Source organism: Oncorhynchus tshawytscha, linkage group LG19, assembly GCF_018296145.1.
Source record: "Oncorhynchus tshawytscha isolate Ot180627B linkage group LG19, Otsh_v2.0, whole genome shotgun sequence".
NCBI classification, from domain to species: domain Eukaryota; kingdom Metazoa; phylum Chordata; class Actinopteri; order Salmoniformes; family Salmonidae; genus Oncorhynchus; species Oncorhynchus tshawytscha.
Genome location: NC_056447.1, coordinates 30,520,649 through 30,538,136, shown reverse-complemented (window position 1 = coordinate 30,538,136; position 17,488 = coordinate 30,520,649). Strand labels below are relative to the sequence as shown.

The 17,488-nt window shown below is 44.8% G+C and overlaps 1 protein-coding gene across 1 annotated transcript in view; it reads right to left on the bottom strand.

Moving 5' to 3' along the window:
- Positions 1-17,488, bottom strand: part of LOC112244559 (protein bassoon) — a 45,170-nt gene that overhangs the window by 12,577 nt on the left and 15,105 nt on the right. Inside the window, exons 3-8 of the mRNA XM_042302016.1 lie at positions 15,651-16,598; positions 7,455-8,423; positions 5,711-6,400; positions 4,455-5,138; positions 3,069-3,881; positions 1,661-2,941 (exon numbers count right to left, since the gene is read on the bottom strand). Of these exons, the coding sequence (XP_042157950.1) occupies positions 1,661-2,941; positions 3,069-3,881; positions 4,455-5,138; positions 5,711-6,400; positions 7,455-8,423; positions 15,651-16,598 (5,385 nt within the window). The remainder of the gene's footprint in view (positions 1-1,660; positions 2,942-3,068; positions 3,882-4,454; positions 5,139-5,710; positions 6,401-7,454; positions 8,424-15,650; positions 16,599-17,488) is intronic.

The following is a 17,488-nucleotide window of genomic DNA, read 5'->3' as shown; positions in this document are numbered from 1 at the left end:
AGAGACAACTAACGACACCTGCCTCTGATTGAGAACCATGCTAGGCCGAACACAAAAACCAACTTAGAAAAACAAACATAGACTCCCCAACTCATGCCTGACCATACTAAAACAAAAATAAAATAACAGAACTATGGTCAGAAGGTGACAACAACTGTCTTATGCTCTAAATCTAAAGATGCTAAAAAAAATAAAAAAAATAAAATTATACCACAGCGTATTAATACAATTCCTTAAGATCTGAAATTAGATCACAACATCTATATAGAGTGTCTTCATAGACTTAAAATCCTCATGGTTTTTCCTCTCATTGTTTGTGAACCTAATTTTAAAGCCTGATGCAGATTCTAAGGATGTGAATATTTCCCTTTCAAGACGATTCGATGTTCGGATATACTGATCCTGCGCAGGTGTTGTTACACGTGGTGTGCCACTGCGAGGATGATCAGCTGTCCGTCCTGTCTCCCTGTAGCGCTGTCTTAGGCGTCTCACAGTACGGACTTTGCAATTTATTGCCCTGGCCACATCTGCAGTCCTCATGCCTCCTTGCAGCATGCCTAAGGCACGTTCACACAGATGAGCAGGGACCCTGGGCATCTTTCTTTTGGTGTTTTTCAGTAGTCAGTAGAAAGGCCTTTTTAGTGTCCTAAGTTTTTATAACGGTGACCTTGATTGCCTACTGCCTGTAAGCTGTTAGTGTATTAACAACCGTTCCACAAGTGCATGTTCATAGATTGTTCATGGTTCATTGAACAAGCATGGGAAACAGTCTTTAAACCCTTGACAATGAAGATCTGTGAAGTTATCTGGATATTTACAAATTATCTTTGAAAGACAGGGTCCTGAAAAAGGGCCGTTTCTGTTTTTGCTGAGTTGAAATCTAAAAATGACCATACTGATTGTTTAAAGTAAAACAACCAAAACAAAGCTGGGCAGAGTGTGCAGTTTAAAGAGGCTACTAACATTGCCTGGGGTTGTTTGGCATGCAAAATTACTTGTCGATCAATGACTGTCAACACACTTACACGCAGTTCGACACTGAACAAGAGAGGACGCATCAGTTGTTACAAGATAAGATATATTTTCCGACGGTAGAAAGAATGTAATATTAGGAAAAATACTTGTGAACCATGAATTCATAACTTTAGAACCTATTTTTTGAACGATGCATGCTACATTTGGATTGGTTTCGGATCCGTGGACTGATGCACTTGCATCTTAAACATGGAATCAGGGGCCGATGCGTTTCGGTGAATGTTACATCTACATTCTGTACAATATGGGAGCCACGATGTACTCCAAACCCCTTCAAACAAAAGTCATGCACCGAACAATATATCAAATGTGATCAGTAGCAGACGAACATGAATGTCAAAACCTTGCCAAGATACTCAAAGATAATGCTGTCAGATTACAATTGGTTTTCAGGAAGATCATAAACCAACATTAGATATTTTTTGAGGAAAGACAATATTAATAACAAGAACAGAATCAAAGCATCTTGTTTTCCTTTCTTACACCTCCCACGAAAGACAAGACTGGCGACTATAAACATTGTATATGTATAGTTACTATCATTAACCAATTGTTCTAAAAAAAAGCACAACAGTTATTTTAGAGTAGCCTAACTACTTTGATGAAACATATCCTATTTACTTACTGTTTCATGTGGCATGGGGTTAAATCCACAGAGGTTGCAGACAGTGTTCTTGCATTCTGTGCAGGTGTTGTAGTTGGGAGGGTCCTTGGAGCCCTTGTTGAGTTCCACCTTGCAGAGTGGACAGGTAGATTGGCCTGCTTTGGGTGCTGGTTGTGAGGATGCTGCTCTCTTTGGAGGAGCTGATGGGGGTTTGTCCACGTTGGCATGTACTGATGGGGGGACATTGGCCTTCTGGGGATGTGCTGCTTTCTTCTCCTCTGCTTTCTGAGTTGCTGGTAGTCTGGTCTCCTTTGCAGGGGGCATCTTGGGGGAGGTATGGGCCAGTGCAGACATCTTGGGGGAAGCTGGCGGTGTGGTGCGGGCCTCGTCCTGAACAACTGATGTTATCAAAGTGGAGGCAGAGCTGAAGATGGACGAGCCAAAGCCAAACATCTTCCCCGACACTGACTCTTCAGGCTTTGAGGAGGCAGACTGAGATTTGGGACCTCCAAAGCCAAATAAGCCTCCTGATTCCTGCTTGGGGGGTTGCTTTTTGGCTGGGAAGGCACTACTCTCCCTACGCCCAGGGCTGCGCTGCTGTGGTGGTTTATGAGGTTCTGATGTTCTCCGGTTCTCCAGTGAAGCCTTCTGAGCAGGCACTGGGCTTGCCGGATTTTGAGTGTCTGCTGCTGTAGCAGCTTCAACTATTGATATATCATGCTCTGATTTTGGTGCCTCTGCTGAGGGCTGCGGAGGCTGTCCTTGTTGTTGTAGAGTCTTCTGTTGTGGAGGTTGTTGGACAAGTGTTGGAGTCGGTCTGTCCACTGGCTTCTGGTCCTGCTGGCAAACCACTGTCGGGGATACCTCCTTCTTCTGTGATGAGCCTGCTGCTGGGGTCTCTTTCACTGAAGCAGGAGTCATAGACACCTTGGGGGAAGCTGGCGGTGTGGTGCGGGGCTCATCCTGAACAGTTGAGGTGATCAAAGTAGATGCAGAGGTGAAGATGGAGGAACCAAAGCCAAGCATCTTCCCAGACACTGAGTCTTCAGGCTTTGACTGAGCAGGCTGAGAGGCTGAAGTCACTGGCTCTTTTCTGGGTGAGGCTGGTGTAGGAGCCACTTTTTGTTGACCAGCTGGTGTGGGAGTCTCATTTCGAGTTGTAACAGGTCGGACAGTGTATTTTTGAGAAGCAGCAGATGTGGAGACCCTGCTTGGCGAGGGTTTCATCATGGGAGGTCCAGGAGATTCCATTCCTCCTAGTGCTCTCTGCATCTGACAGTTCAGACACAGCCACTCATTCAACTGAAAGAAAAACATACTGTTAAAATTCATATCATATACTCAGTGGTCATACATTTGACACTTAGTAAAAAAAAGAAGCTCTTAATCATGCTTTTCATCAAGAGTAAGAAATCAATCACGTTCTTACCTCTGTAACATGTGGCATGGGGTTAAATCCACAGACGTTGCAAACAGTGTTCTTGCATTCAGTGCAGGTGTTGTAGTTGGGAGGGTCCTTGGATCCCATGTTGAGTTCCACCTTGCAGAGTGGGCAAGTGGACTGGTGTGCTTTGGGAGCTGGTTGGGAGGATGCTGCTCCCTTTTGAGGTTCTGATTGGGGTTTGTCCACTTTGGCCTGTACTGATGGGGGGACCTTGGCCTGCTGGGGTTGCTCTGCTTTCTTTTCTGCATCCTGAACAGCAAGTGGTTTTGTCTCCTTTGTAGGTGGCATCTTGGGAGAGGCTGGTGCAGACACCTTGGGAGAAGCTGATTCTTCAGGTTTTGAAGGGGTAGACTGAGATTTAGGACCTCCAAAGCCAAATAAGCCTCCGGATTCCTGCTTGGGGGGTTGCTGTGTGGTTGGGAAGGCACTACTCTGCCTACGCCCAGGGCTGGGATGCTGTGGTGGTTTCGGTGGTTCTGATGTTCTCCGATTCTCTAGTGGAGCCTTCTGAGCAGGCACAGGGCTGGCTGGTTTTTGAGTATCTGCTGCTTTAGCAGTTTCAGCTTTTGACACTTCAGCTGCAGGGGGAATTGGTTTCCTTTGAGGGGAGCCTGGGGTTTGACTGTCTTTCTTCGCAGATGCAGCAGCTGTTGCAATATCCTTTTGGGCTGCACTGGGTGTGACAATGCCCGTTTGAGGTGCAGACACCTTGTTGGGAGACGGTTTAGTAATGGGGGGTCCTGGGGGTTCCGTTCCTCCAGGAGCTCTCTGCATCTGGCAGTTCAGACACAGCCACTCCTTCACCGGAAAGAGCAATGTTGTGTTAGATACGTACTGTATACCCCGGTTACCTGTTGGTTTAATAGCTGGATAAAATAATTTCAAGGAATCTTCATAAATATACTGCTGAATATTTCCATGTGAATATACAGTCTGCATACAACATGCCCAGTCATTACTCTAAGTAACTTGCTTGAATATTATAGTTATAGTTGAATACAAATTTAGCATTTTGTGTAACTAAAGCAAATAATACAAGCAACCTACTAGGTTGCTACAAAAATGTCCCTGTCAATTTACTTAACTAGTCAGTTAAGAACAAACTCTTATTTACAATGACGGCCAACCCCAGCCAAATCCTAACTTGGACAACGCTGGACCAATTGCACACCGCCCTATGGGACTCCCAATCACGGCCGGTTGTGATACAGCCTGGAATCTAACCAGGGTCTGTAGTGACGCCTCTAGGACTGAGATGCAGTGCCATAGACCGCTGCGCCATCTTGGGAGCTCTGGTTGGCACAGGCAAATTGATAGTGTAGCCATAATTGTATTATGTTGAAATGAATTCAAAGAACTGTAATGTATTACCTCAGTAACATGTGGCATGGGGTTAAATCCACAGAGGTTGCAGACAGTGTTCTTGCATTCTGTGCAGGTGTTGTAGTTGGGAGGGTCCTTGGAGCCCTTGTTGAGTTCCACCTTACAGAGTGGACAGGTGGATTGGCCTGCTTTGGGAGCTGGTTGGGAGGATGCTGCTCCCTTTGGAGGCGCTGATGGGGGTTTGTCCACTTTGGCATGTACTGATGGGGGGACATTAGCCTGCTGGGGTTGCTCTGCTTTCTTCTCCTCTGCTTTCTGAGCAGCAGGTGGTTTGGTCTCCTTTGCAGGGGGCATCTTGGGAGAGGCCTGGGCTGCTGCAGACACCTTGGGGGAAGCTGGTGGTGTGGTGCGGGACTCGTCTTGAACATCTGAGGTGATCAACGTGGAGGCAGAGCTGAAGATGGAGGAGCCAAAGCCAAACATCTTCCCAGACACAGAGTCTTCAGGCTTTGAGGGGACAGGCTGAGAGGCTCGAGTCACTGGCTCCATTTTCAGTGAGGTTGGTGAAGTGGCCACTTTTGGAACACCAGCAGGGGTGAGAGTGTCCTTCTTTTGAGGAGCAATAGGTGTCAAGACTTTGCTGATTGAGTGTTTAATCATGGGAGTTCCAGGGGGTTCCATTCCTCCAAGAGCTCTCTGCATCTGGCAGTTCAGACACAGCCACTCCTTCACCTGAAATAGTAAGGATGTGTTAGATATATACTGAATACTCAGGTTTCCTGTTGGTATCTATTGGAGTTCAATTCATGCCAATCTAACTTTACAAATGGCTGAATATGTACATAGGAAGTTACACAGTTGGCATATTTTTCAGGACCCAGTCATTGCATCAGGTAGCTTACCATAAGGTTGCCTATATAAAGTTTAAATATAATCATGTATGCTTTTGGGGAAAAAATAAGTCAATACAATATCTGTGTGAAAATCTACACAAATTATGACCGGTATAGATTGGTTAAAGTAGCCTATACATACTTGCAGCTTTGCATTTAATAAATAACTTTGTTATATAAACACAGGCAAAATGAGAGCGCCTGCATAATTTGTATTATCTACAAAGCTGGTTCTGTGGAATAAATAGCTAATGTGTATCATCAAAACAGACTACTGTGATTTCATCATTTAGAAACAAATCAGTGAACATGAGGCTGTACTTTGTAATCTTCTAAAAAGCTGCATCCATAAGTGATAACAGGACATCTGCTTGCTAAAAGCAGTGCACTTGAACTGTCATGTTCTCTTACCTCTGTTTCATGTGTCATGGGGTTAAATCCACAGAGGTTGCAGACAGTGTTCTTGCATTCTGTGCAGGTGTTGTAGTTGGGAGGGTCCTTGGAGCCCTTGTTGAGTTCCACCTTGCAGAGTGGACAGGTAGATTGGCCTGCTTTGGAAGCTGGTTGGGAGGATGCTGCTCCCTTTGGAGGCTCTGATGGGGGTTTGTCCACTTTGGCCTGTACTGATGAGGGAACCTTGACCTGCTGTGATTGCTCTGCTTTCTTTTCCTCTGATTTCTGAGCAGCAGGTGGTTTGATCTCCTTTGCAGGGGGCAGCTTGGGAGAGGCATGGGCTGTTGTAGACACCTTGGGAGAAGCTGGCGGTGTGGTGCGGGGCTCATCCTGAACAGCTGAGGTGATCAACGTGGATGCAGAGCTAAAGATGGAGGAGCCAAAGCCAAACATCTTCCCAGACACAAAGTCTTTAGGTTTTGAGGGGACAGGCTGAGAGGTTCGAGTCACTGGCTCCTTTTTGGGTGAAGCTGGTGCAGTGGCTACTTTATTGGGACCAGATGATGTTGGAGTGTCTTTCTTTCGAGGAGCAGCAGGAGCTGAGACTTGGTTGGGTGAAGGTTTGGGTATCATCATGGGATGTTCTGGATCTTCCATTCCTCCTAGTGCTCTCTGCATCTGACAGTTCAGGCACAGCCACTCCTTCACCTTAAACATTTTCACATTGTAAGAGGAATACAGAATTGGATACATTTCTTATACAGCTCTTTCTATGCATGATGGAAAGTGGCACAAGCAAATGTTTCTGCAGTGATATCATCAGACACTTTCCTTACTCTCAAGGACATAAATTGTCCAGCACACTGTGATACATCATTCTTGCTGTTTTGAGCTTTAACATGACTTGCAATTTAAGTATTTGGTGTATTGCATACGTACCAAGCACATTGTAAAAGAGATCTATTGGAACCATCTAAACATTCCACTTCTATTCACTATAGGTCTAGTACCAAGCTACTGTTGGTAGAATTAATGTAGGTCAAGAACAAATCAGGAAATGAAATAGTCATAACGACTTCACATGAGACTTTGCATTGTCTCTCTTTTATAAAAGGCCAGAAATTGTCAGTAAATGCAAATATACTAAAATCCCAAACTATTCATACAGGCTAAAACCTTACCACACTGGTTTTTCCTACCATATTTGTATGAGGAGAGACTAAACAAGTAATGAATAGAACAACTGTGCAATGTCTAAAAGTTATTTCAGGAACTGAAATACATTGATGGAAACAAATAGACATTTCAAATCTGACAGATAACAATTTCATTTCAGAATGACTACGATTTTTCTATGGATGATTTGTGGAGAGATTATTTATCTATCTGAACTTTTCTATAAAAGAGAGAGCCTTGTCTAAATAATATTATAAACTGGGTGGTTCGAGCCCTGCATGCTGATTGCCTGAAAGCTGTGGTATATCAGACCTTATACCATGGGTATGACAAAACATTTACTTTACCTGCTCTAACTACATTGGTAACTGGTCTATAATAGCAATGGTGCACCTTGGGGGTTTGAGGTATATGGCCAAAATACAACGGCTAAGGGCTGTATCCAGGAACTCCACATTGTGTTGTGCGTAAGAACAGCCCTTAGCCGTGGTATATTGGCCATATACCACACCCCCCATGCCTTATTGCTTAAATATAGCACTCATAATTAATTTACACAGTAATAAAGTGATCCTGGTTGTTTTACCTCAGAGACGTTTGGCATGGGGTTAAATCCACAGAGGTTGCAGACAGTGTTCTTGCATTCTGTGCAGGTGTTGTAGTTGGGAGGGTCCTTGGAGCCCTTGTTGAGTTCCACCTTGCAGAGTGGACAGGTAGATTGGCCTGCTTTGGGTGCTGGTTGTGAGGATGCTGCTCTCTTTGGAGGAGCTGATGGGGGTTTGTCCACTTTGGCCTGTACTGATGGGGGAAACGTGGCCTGCTGGGGTTGCTCTGCTTTCTTCTCATCTGCTCTCTGAGCAGCAGGTGGTTTGATCTCCTTTGCAGGGGGCATCTTGGGAGAGGCCTGGACCGGTGCAGACACCTTGGGGGAAGCTGGGGGTGTGAAGCGGGGCTCATCCTGAACAGCTGAGGTGATCAAAGTGGATGCAGAGCTGAAGATAGAGGAGCCAAAGCCAAACATCTTCCCAGACACTGGCTCTTCAGGCTTTGACTGAGCAGGCTGAGATTTAGCACCACCAAAGTCGGAGAAACCCCCTGACTGCTTTTTGGTGGGCTTGGCCTCTGGTGGCACAGCTTTGGCAGGAGAGGCTCCACTTTTTGGAGGCTGTTGCTGAGGCTTCCCAGGCTCCTGCTGTGTGGATGGGGAAGCATTACTCTGCTTAAGCCCAGGTTGGCCTGGCTGCTCTGGTGGTTTCTGAAGCCCTGATGTTCTCCGGTTCTCCTGTATTGTCTTCTGAGCAGGAACTGAGCTGGCAGGTTTCTGAGGGTCTGCTGCTTTAGCAACCTCTGTCTTGGGTGGCTGTGTTGCTGATGTAGCAGGTTTCCTCTGAGGGGAGTCTGGTGTTGGAGTGCCTTTCTTTTGGGGTGTGCTGGGTGGGACAGTGGTCCTCTGAGGTGCAGAACTGTTGTTGGGAGAAGGTTGGGGTTTTATCATGGGAGGTCCTGGGGATTCCATTCTCTTCGTCTGGCAGTTCAAACACAGCCACTCCTTCACCTGAAGGAAAACAACAGTGTTAAGATGGTCAAATAACATGATACTACATGGTTCAATATCATCTATTAACCTGATTTCATGTTCAACATAATCAGTAAACAAAAAGCAGTGTTCCTTTCTGCTGATAAACACCTTCATGAAAACATTCACTATGTTCTGTGCCTGTCATCATGAGTTAGTTTCAAGTCTTTGTAGAGGAGCCCAAGCTGATTTTCAATTCTAGTTGCCACTAAACATCAGTAACAAGACATTGCTACTGTGTTGTGTTGAAGCTAAGATGGTTTAAATTCATGTCAGTGTCCTCAAGGAAATTCAAGTATGAAATGAACTATTAGAGAAGACAGCATTCACCCATTGTGTAAAATATATTCGTAATTATTTCATGTTCGCTAAATACACCTTTTTGGGTAATTAAGCAATTATTGATTGATATTATTATACTGTAGCCATTAGCCAATAGTATTTAGAGTAAATACTCTATGTTGTTTACACAAGAGGCTATACCTTAGCGTAATTCTTTGACTGTCACTTAGGAGGGAGCTGATCATCAGCCTAAAAATGTATTTTTTTAATTTAAAAATGTATTTCACCTTTATTTAACCAGGTAGGCCAGTTGAGAACAAGTTCTCATTTACAACTGCGACCTGGCCAAGATAAAGCAAAGCAGTGCGACAAAAACAGCAACACAGAATTACACATGGGATAAACAAATGTACAGTCAATAATACAATAGAAAAATCTATATACATTGTGTGCAAATGTAGTACAATTAGGGAGGAAAGGCAATAGGCCATAGTGGCGAAATAATTACAATTTAGCATTAACACTGCAGTGATAGATGTGCAGATGATGATGTTGAAGTAGAGATACTGTGGTGCAAAAGAGCAAAAATAAACAAGAAAATGGGGATGAGGTAGTTGGGTGGGCTATTTACAGATGGGCTGTGTACAGGTGCAGTGATCAGTAAGCTGCTCTGACAGCTGATCCTTAAAGTTAGTGAGGGAGATATAAGTCTCCAGCTTCAGTGATTTTTGCAATTCTATCCAGTCATTGGCAGCAGAGTCCTGGCAGGAAAGGCCAAAGGAGGAGTTGGCTTTGGGGATGACCAATGAAATATACCTGCTGGAGCGCGTGCTATGAGTGCTGCTATGGTGACCAGTGAGCTGATATTAGGCGGGGCTTTACCTAGCAAAGACTTATAGATGACCTGGAGCCAGTGGGTTTGGTGACGAATATGAAGCGAGGGCCAGCCAACGAGAGCATACAGGTCGCAGTGGTGGGTAGTATATGGGGCTTTGGTGACAAAACGGATGGCACTGTGATAGACTGCATCCAATTTGCTGAGTAGAGTGTTCGAGGCTATTTTGTAAATGACATTACCAAAGTCAAGGATCAGTAGGATAGTCAGTTTTACAACGGTATGTTTGGCAGCATGAGTGAAGGAGGCTTTGCTGCGAAATAGGAAGCCGATTATAGATTTCAATTTGGATTGGAGATGCTTAATGTGAGTCTGGAAGGAGAGATTACAGTCTAACCAGACACCTAGGTATTTGTAGTTGTCCACATATTCTAAGTCAGAACCGTCCAGAGTAGTGATGCTAGTCGGATGCAGGCAGCAATCGCTGGAAGAGCATGCATTTAGTTTACCTTGCATTTAAGAACAGTTGGAGGCCACTGAAAGAGTGTTGTATGGCATTGAAGCTCGTCTGGAGGTATGTTAACACATCGTCCAAAGAAGGGCCAGAAGTATACAGAATGGTGTCGTCTGCGTGGAGGTGGATCAGAGAATCACCAGCAGCAAGAGCGACATCATTGATATATACAGAGAAAAGAGTTGGCCCGAGATTAGAAGCCTGTGGCACCTCCATAGAGACTGCCAGAGGTCCGGACAACAGGCCCTCCAATTTGACACATTGAACTCTGATATGTAGTTGGTGAACCAGGCGAGGCAGTCATTTGAGACACCAAGGCTGTTGAGTCTGCCGATAAGAATGGGGTGATTGACAGAGTCGAAAGCCTTGGCCAGGTCGATGAAGACGGTTGCACAGTACTGTCTTTTATCGATGGCGGATATGATGTCGTTTAGGACCTTGAGCGTGGCTGAGGTGCACCCATGACCAGCTCTGAAACCAGATTGCATAGCTGGTAAGGTACGATGGAATTCGAAATGGTCAGTAATCTGTTTGTTAACTTGGCTTTTGAAGACCTTAGAAAGACAGGGTAGGATAGATATAGGTCTGTAACAGTTTGGGTCTAGAGTGTCTCCCCCTTTGAAGAGGAGGATGACCGCGGCAGCTTTCCAATCTTTAGGGATCTCAGACAATATGAAAGAGAGGTTGAACAGGCTAGCAATAGGAGTTGCAACAATTGCAGTGGATAATTTTAGAAAGAGAGGGTCCAGATTGTCTAGCCCATCTGATTTGTAGGGGTCCAGAACATCAGCTAACTCGACTTGGGTGAAGGAGAAGTGGGGGGGGTAGCCAGGTGGAAAGAATGGCCAGCCGTAGAAAAATGCTTATTAAAATTCTCGATTATCGTAGATTTACCGGTGGTGACAGTGTTTCCTAGCCTCAGTGCAGTGGGCCACTGGGAGGAGGTGCTCTTATTCTCCATGGACTTTACAATGTCCCAAAACATTTGGGAATTTGTGCTACAGGATGCAAATGTCTGTTTGAGAAAGCTAGCCTTTGCTTTCCTAACTGACTGTGTATATTGGTTCCTAACTTCCCTGAAAAGTTGCATATCGCGGGGGCTTTCGATGCTAATGCAGTACGCCACAGGATGTTTTTGTGCTGGTCAAGGGCAGTCAAGTCTGGAGTGAACCAAAGGCTATATCTGTTCTTAGTTCTACATTTTTTTAATGGGACATTAAAAATGGGCTTATTTAAGATGGTGAGGAAAGCCCTTTTAAAGAATAACCAGGCATCCTCTACTGACGGGATGAGGTCAAAATCCGTCCAGGTCGATAATGTGTCCTACATAGCTGACTGCCTGCACTCACAATTCCAATGGCCCCTACTGTAAATAGTAACAATAATAATAATTGATTTAACATGCAAAACGTTTTCAGACCCCTTGATTTTATTCACATTTTATTACCTTACAGACGTATTCTAAAATGGATACAATTGTTTTTTTCCCTCATAAATCTAAACACAATACGCCATAATAACAAACCAAAAAAAGGTTTGTACATTTTTTTGCAAATGTATAAAAAAATTTAAACTGAAAAATCACATTTATAGAAGTATTCAGATCCTTTCCTCTGTACTTTGTTAAAGCACCATTGGCAGTGATTAAAGCCTTGAGTCTTCTATGATATGACGCTACAAGCTTGACACACCTGTATTTGGGGAGTTTCTCCTAATATTCTCATGCTCCTTCAAATTGGATGGGGAGCATCGCTGCAAAGCAATTTTTTGGTCTCTCCAGAGATGTTAGATCGGGTTCAAGTCCTGGCTTTGGCTGAGCCACTCAAGGACATTCAGAGACTTGTACCGAAGCCACTTTTGCGTTGTCTTGGCTGTGTGCTTAGGGTCGTTGTCCTGTTGGAAATTGAACTTACGCCCCACTCTGAGGTCCTGAGTGCTCTGGAGCAGGTTTTCATCAAGAATCTCTCTGTACTTTTCTTCGTTCATCTTTCCCTCGATCCTGACTAGGCTCCAAGTCCCTGTAGCTGAAAAACATCCCCACAACATAATGCTGCCACCACCTTGCTTCACCTTAGGGATGGTGCCAGGTTTACTCCAGACGCGACACATGGCATTCAGGCCAAAGATTTCAATCTTGATTTCATCAGACCAGAGAATCTTGTTTCTCATGGTCTGAGAGTCTTTGGCAAACTCCAAGCAGGCGGTCAAGTGCTTTTTACTGAGGTGTGGCTTCACTCTACCATAAAGGCCTGATTGGTAGAGTGCTGCAGAGATGGTTGTCCTTCTGGAAGGATCTCCCACCTCCACATAGGAACTCTGGAGCTTTGTCAGAGTGACCATCGAGTTCTTGGTCTCCTCCCTGAGGCTCTTCTCCCCCGATTGCTCAGTTTGGTCGGGCAGGACAGCTCTAGGAAGAGTCTTGGTGGTTCCAAACTTCTTCCATTTAAGAATGATGGAGGCCACTGTGTTCTTTGTGTCCTTCAATGCTGCAGACATTTTTTGGTACCCTTCCCCAGATCTGTGCCTCAACACAACCCTGTCTCTGAGCTCTACGGCAATTCCTTCAACCTCATGGCTTGGTATTTGCTCTGACATGCACTGTCAACTGTGAGACCTTATATAGACAGGGGTGTGACTTTCTAAATCATGTCCCATCAATTGAATGTACCACAGATGGACAATGGAAACAGGATGCACCTGAGCTCAATTCGAGTCTCATAGCAAAGGGGCTGTATACTTATGTAAATAAAGTATTTCTGTTTTCAATTTTTTTATGAATTTGCAAACATTTATACAAATCTGTTCACTTTGCCATTATGGGGTATTGTGTATAGATTATTTTTATTTAATCCATTTTTGAATACTTTCCAAACGCACTGTATATACTGCTTTTCTAGACATCCAAAGTGCTTTAAATAGCAAGGGGGAAGCTCACCTCATCCACCACCAATGTGTAGCACGAACCAATAAACGGCAGAACCCTCACCACACATAAGCTATCAGGTGGAGAGGTGAGGAGTGATATATGCCAATTAGGAATGAGAGGTGATTAGGTGGCCGGGGTTAACATCCCTACTCTTACAATAAGTGCCATCAGATTATTTTGTGACCACAGTGAGTCAGGATACCCGTTTAACGTCCCATCTGAAAGACGGCACCCTACTCAGGGCAATGTTCCCATCACTGCCATGGGGCATTGGGATCTCCTAAGACCAGAGGGAAGCGTGTGTCCCCCACTGGCGCTCCAACACCACCTCCAGCTGCATCTGGTCTCCCGTCCAGGGACTGACCATGCTGAGCTTCAAAGGCAAGCCAACAGTGGGATACTGTAAATGGTCAGAGGACCATCAGGTCTACATACATGAGCTTGGTGTTTGTATCTGTTTATCTGCTCTCTGATAGTGATACCACCCTCCTGAGGGAAGCACATAATGCAGGCTATCAGACCAAAGGCCACTTGTGGAAAAGTTGTCCATACCTCCCACTGCCTCCTGTAATGGTACGAGGCCTCTGTGATGGTACGAGGCCTCTGTGATGGTACGAGGCCTCCTGTAATGGTACGAGGCCTCTGTGATGGTACGAGGCCTCTGTGATGGTACGAGGCCTCTGTGATGGTACGAGGCCTCTGTGATGGTACGAGGCCTCAGTAATGGTACGAGGCCTCTGTGATGGTACGAGGCCTCTGTGATGGTACGAGGCCTCTGTGATGGTACGAGGCCTCAGTAATGGTACGAGGCCTCTGTGATGGTACGAGGCCTCTGTAATGGTACGAGGCCTCTGTGATGGTACGAGGACTCTGTGATGGTACGAGGCCTCCTGTAATGGTACGAGGCCTCTGTGATGGTACGAGGCCTCTGTGATGGTACGAGGCCTCTGTGATGGTACGAGGCCTCTGTGATGGTACGAGGCCTCTGTGATGGTACGAGGCCTCTGTAATGGTACGAGGCCTCTGTGATGGTACGAGGCCTCTGTGATGGTAAGAGAGTCACAGGTCTGCATAAAGCACTGATAACACTAACTGATCTTATCACTTCTTAGAAATGTGCTGTTTACCAAGTCACAGGCACAACTATTCTGTTTCTCTTTATGGTACTGCAGTGACTGTCAGGTCAAACAGCAGATTGACGTTTATTGTCATGAGTCTTGTCCTGAAGGCAGAAATGAGCGACTTTCACCTAGATAGGCCAGGTGCAAAGTAAAAATTGTCTATATTGTAAAAATTAATGAAAACAAAAATGTGATATTGGGTCTTAATTTAAGTTTAGGGTTAGGCATTAGGGTTAGCAGTGTAGTTAAGGTTAGGGTTAAGGTTAGGTTTAAAATCAGAATTTATGACTTTGTGGCTGTGCCAGCTAGTGAACACGCTGCAGAGCTTCCTCCAGAACAAGATTCATGCAAAATGCTAACCTGCGATCAAACACCTAAATTATCTCAATCACAGTAGTGGGTCTATATAATCAACCCATTCTACTCACAAACATAGCAAGCTCTCCATTCTGCAGATTACTAGTGTAGACCACTATCATGAGTCTATACTGGCATCACGTGAGATCAATTGGCCTTGGACTGTCCTTGCCAATCTACCCTACAAACAGTGTGCATTGAATTACAGAGTCAAGTGTCAAGTCCTTTTGTGCTGCAGATAACCTAGAAGACGGAGTGTCCATTTAGAGCACCACCCAACATGGTGTTCCCTGACAGTGTAGCGCAGTGAGGGGATAAAAAGGCTTTGTCTACAGCAGCTTTCGACCTATCACAAACACGTGTCATTACCGCGCCAGCATGGATTTAGCTGTGAATATCTCACTAAAACCATTATGCTGAATGCATCTCTAGCAGAAACCATCACAAAGCATGCCAGCGAAGGTATAAGATTCAATCATAACCAGGCATTGGGGAACCCAGCACAGTGGTCTGGAATTACACTTGAAGGTGTGTGCTTGCTTTGGTTATAAGCTTTGGGTCAGAATAGTGCCTCTGGAGAGATAATATATAATTGTGTGCATTCACCAGATTGATTATTGTGCTACAGCCTTGCATCCGTCTCTACACAGTGAAGCAAGACTAGCTTTACTCTGCTCCAATGAACATTGATGATAAGAGATTTGACAAAATGACTCATTAAGCAAGCCAGTTAAAACTCTCTTAGAGATAATCACATCCTAAAAATAGCTTGCTTTATAACCATCACGTACACCAGAGTGCATCTGAGTGGCAGTGATCATGTAGGCCTTACCCACGAATGACTGTGTAGAAATCAGAACTTAGTGTGACGTGGGGCCTGTTTACATTACCCTTTCTGAAACCCAGTCTCTGGCTCAACGCATGATCGATTGCATAATTAATTAATATTACCTAGCATTATATTGCACTATATTGACACGGTCAATTTTTAAGGGATTATGACAGTGAAATAGCATCTTCTAAACTATTATAGTGACACCACAGCACCAATGGGTCTACATAGGTTAATGGCAGCATTGCCAGGGCATAGGACTGTAGATGTGAAAATATTGTTATACTATTAATCAATAAATACAGCCACAGAGCAGTGAAAATGATACAGCCATCTTACCTCAGTAACATGTGGCATGGGGTTAAATCCACAGAGGTTGCAGACAGTGTTCTTGCATTCTGTGCAGGTGTTGTAGTTGGGAGGGTCCTTGGAGCCCTTGTTGAGTTCCACCTTGCAGAGTGGACAGGTAGATTGGCCTGCTTTGGGAGCTGGTTGGGAGGATGCTGCTCCCTTTGGAGGCTCTGATGGGGGTTTGTCCACTTTGGCCTGTACTGATGGGGGAAACGTGGCCTGCTGGGGTTGCTCTGCTTTCTTCTCCTCTGCTCTCTGAGCAGCAGCTGGTTTGATCTCCTTTGCAGGGGGCATCTTGGGAGAGGCCTGGACCGATGCAGACACCTTGGGGGAAGCTGGCGGTGTGAAGCGGGGCTCATCCTGAACAGCTGAGGTGATCAAAGTGGATGCAGAGCTGAAGATAGAGGAACCAAAGCCAAACATCTTCCCAGACACTGACTCTTCAGGCTTTGAGGGGGCAGGCTGAGATTTAGGACCACCAAAGTCGAAGAAGCCCCCTGACTCCTGCTTGGTGGGCTGGGCCTCTGGTGGCACAGCTTTGGCAGGAGAGGCTCCACTTCTTTGAGGCTTCCCAGGCTCCTGCTGTGTGGATGGGGTAGAATTACTCTGCTTAAGCCCAGGTTGGCCTGGCTGCTCTGGTGGTTTTTGAAGCCCTGATGTTCTCCGGTTCTCCTGTATTGTCTTCTGAGCAGGAACTGAGCTGGCAGGTTTCTGAGGGTCTGCTGCTTTAGCAACCTCTGTCTTGGGTGGCTGTGTTGCTGATGTAGCAGGTTTCCTCTGAGGAGAGTCTGGTGTTGGAGTGTCTTTGTTCTGTGGTGCAGGAGATGTAGAGGCTTTGTTGGGTGAAGGCTGGGGCTTCATCTTAGGGGGTCCAGGTGGGTAAGAGCCTCCGAGTGCTCTCTGCATCTGGCAGGTCAGACATAGCCACTCCTTACCCTGCAATGAAAATCATGGTTTTAGCATCATATACTGATTTTATTTTATTTTTTAACATCTGTGAACCATTATCATGATCAAGGTTTTTTTTCATGATCTATCTTTTGTTCTAAATTCATACTAGTAGTACATAATGGTTTTAATTTATTGTTCAAAATATGTGCATATTAGAATAACATTGTGTCTTCGTCTTTACATTGTAGTGAGCATGCTGACTGAACTGTCAATAAATCAGATTACTCTCTTGAAGCAGCCTGCTAAGTGGTAACTAAAGTCAATATTCTGACTGATCAAATCAAGTTGGCCAGGCCCAATTATGCTCAATTCTCCACAGTACAAAAACATATCTAAATAGTTTGACATAGAATGCGATTCATAGTTGAAATGCTACAAGGTGAACTAAGGTCAAAAATAATATATTAGGCCTACTGTTAAACAACTGATAAATTACTAACAATATACAGCAGTACCAGTGTCACGCCCTGACCTTAGAGATCCTTATTTATTCTCTATGTTTGGTTAGGTCAGGATGTGACTCGGGTGGGAAAATCTATGTTTTCTATTTCTTTGTTGTTTTGCCGAGTGTGGTTCCCAATCAGAGGCAGCTGTCTATCGTTGTCTCCGATTGGGGATCATATATAAGTTGTGATTTTCTGTTTGGGTTCTGTGGGGTGTTATTTTCTGGTTAGTGTCTGTGCCTGACGGAACTGTTCGCTTTCGTTTTTGGATTTGTTATTTTTGTTTGAGTGTTTCTTGTAAATAAATATCATGAACACTTTCCACGCTGCGCTTTGGTCCACTCTCCCTTCCACCGACGACGAGCGTTACAACCAGTCAAAAGTTTGGAAACAAGGGTTTTTCTTTATTTTAATTTTAAAAAACACAGAGGA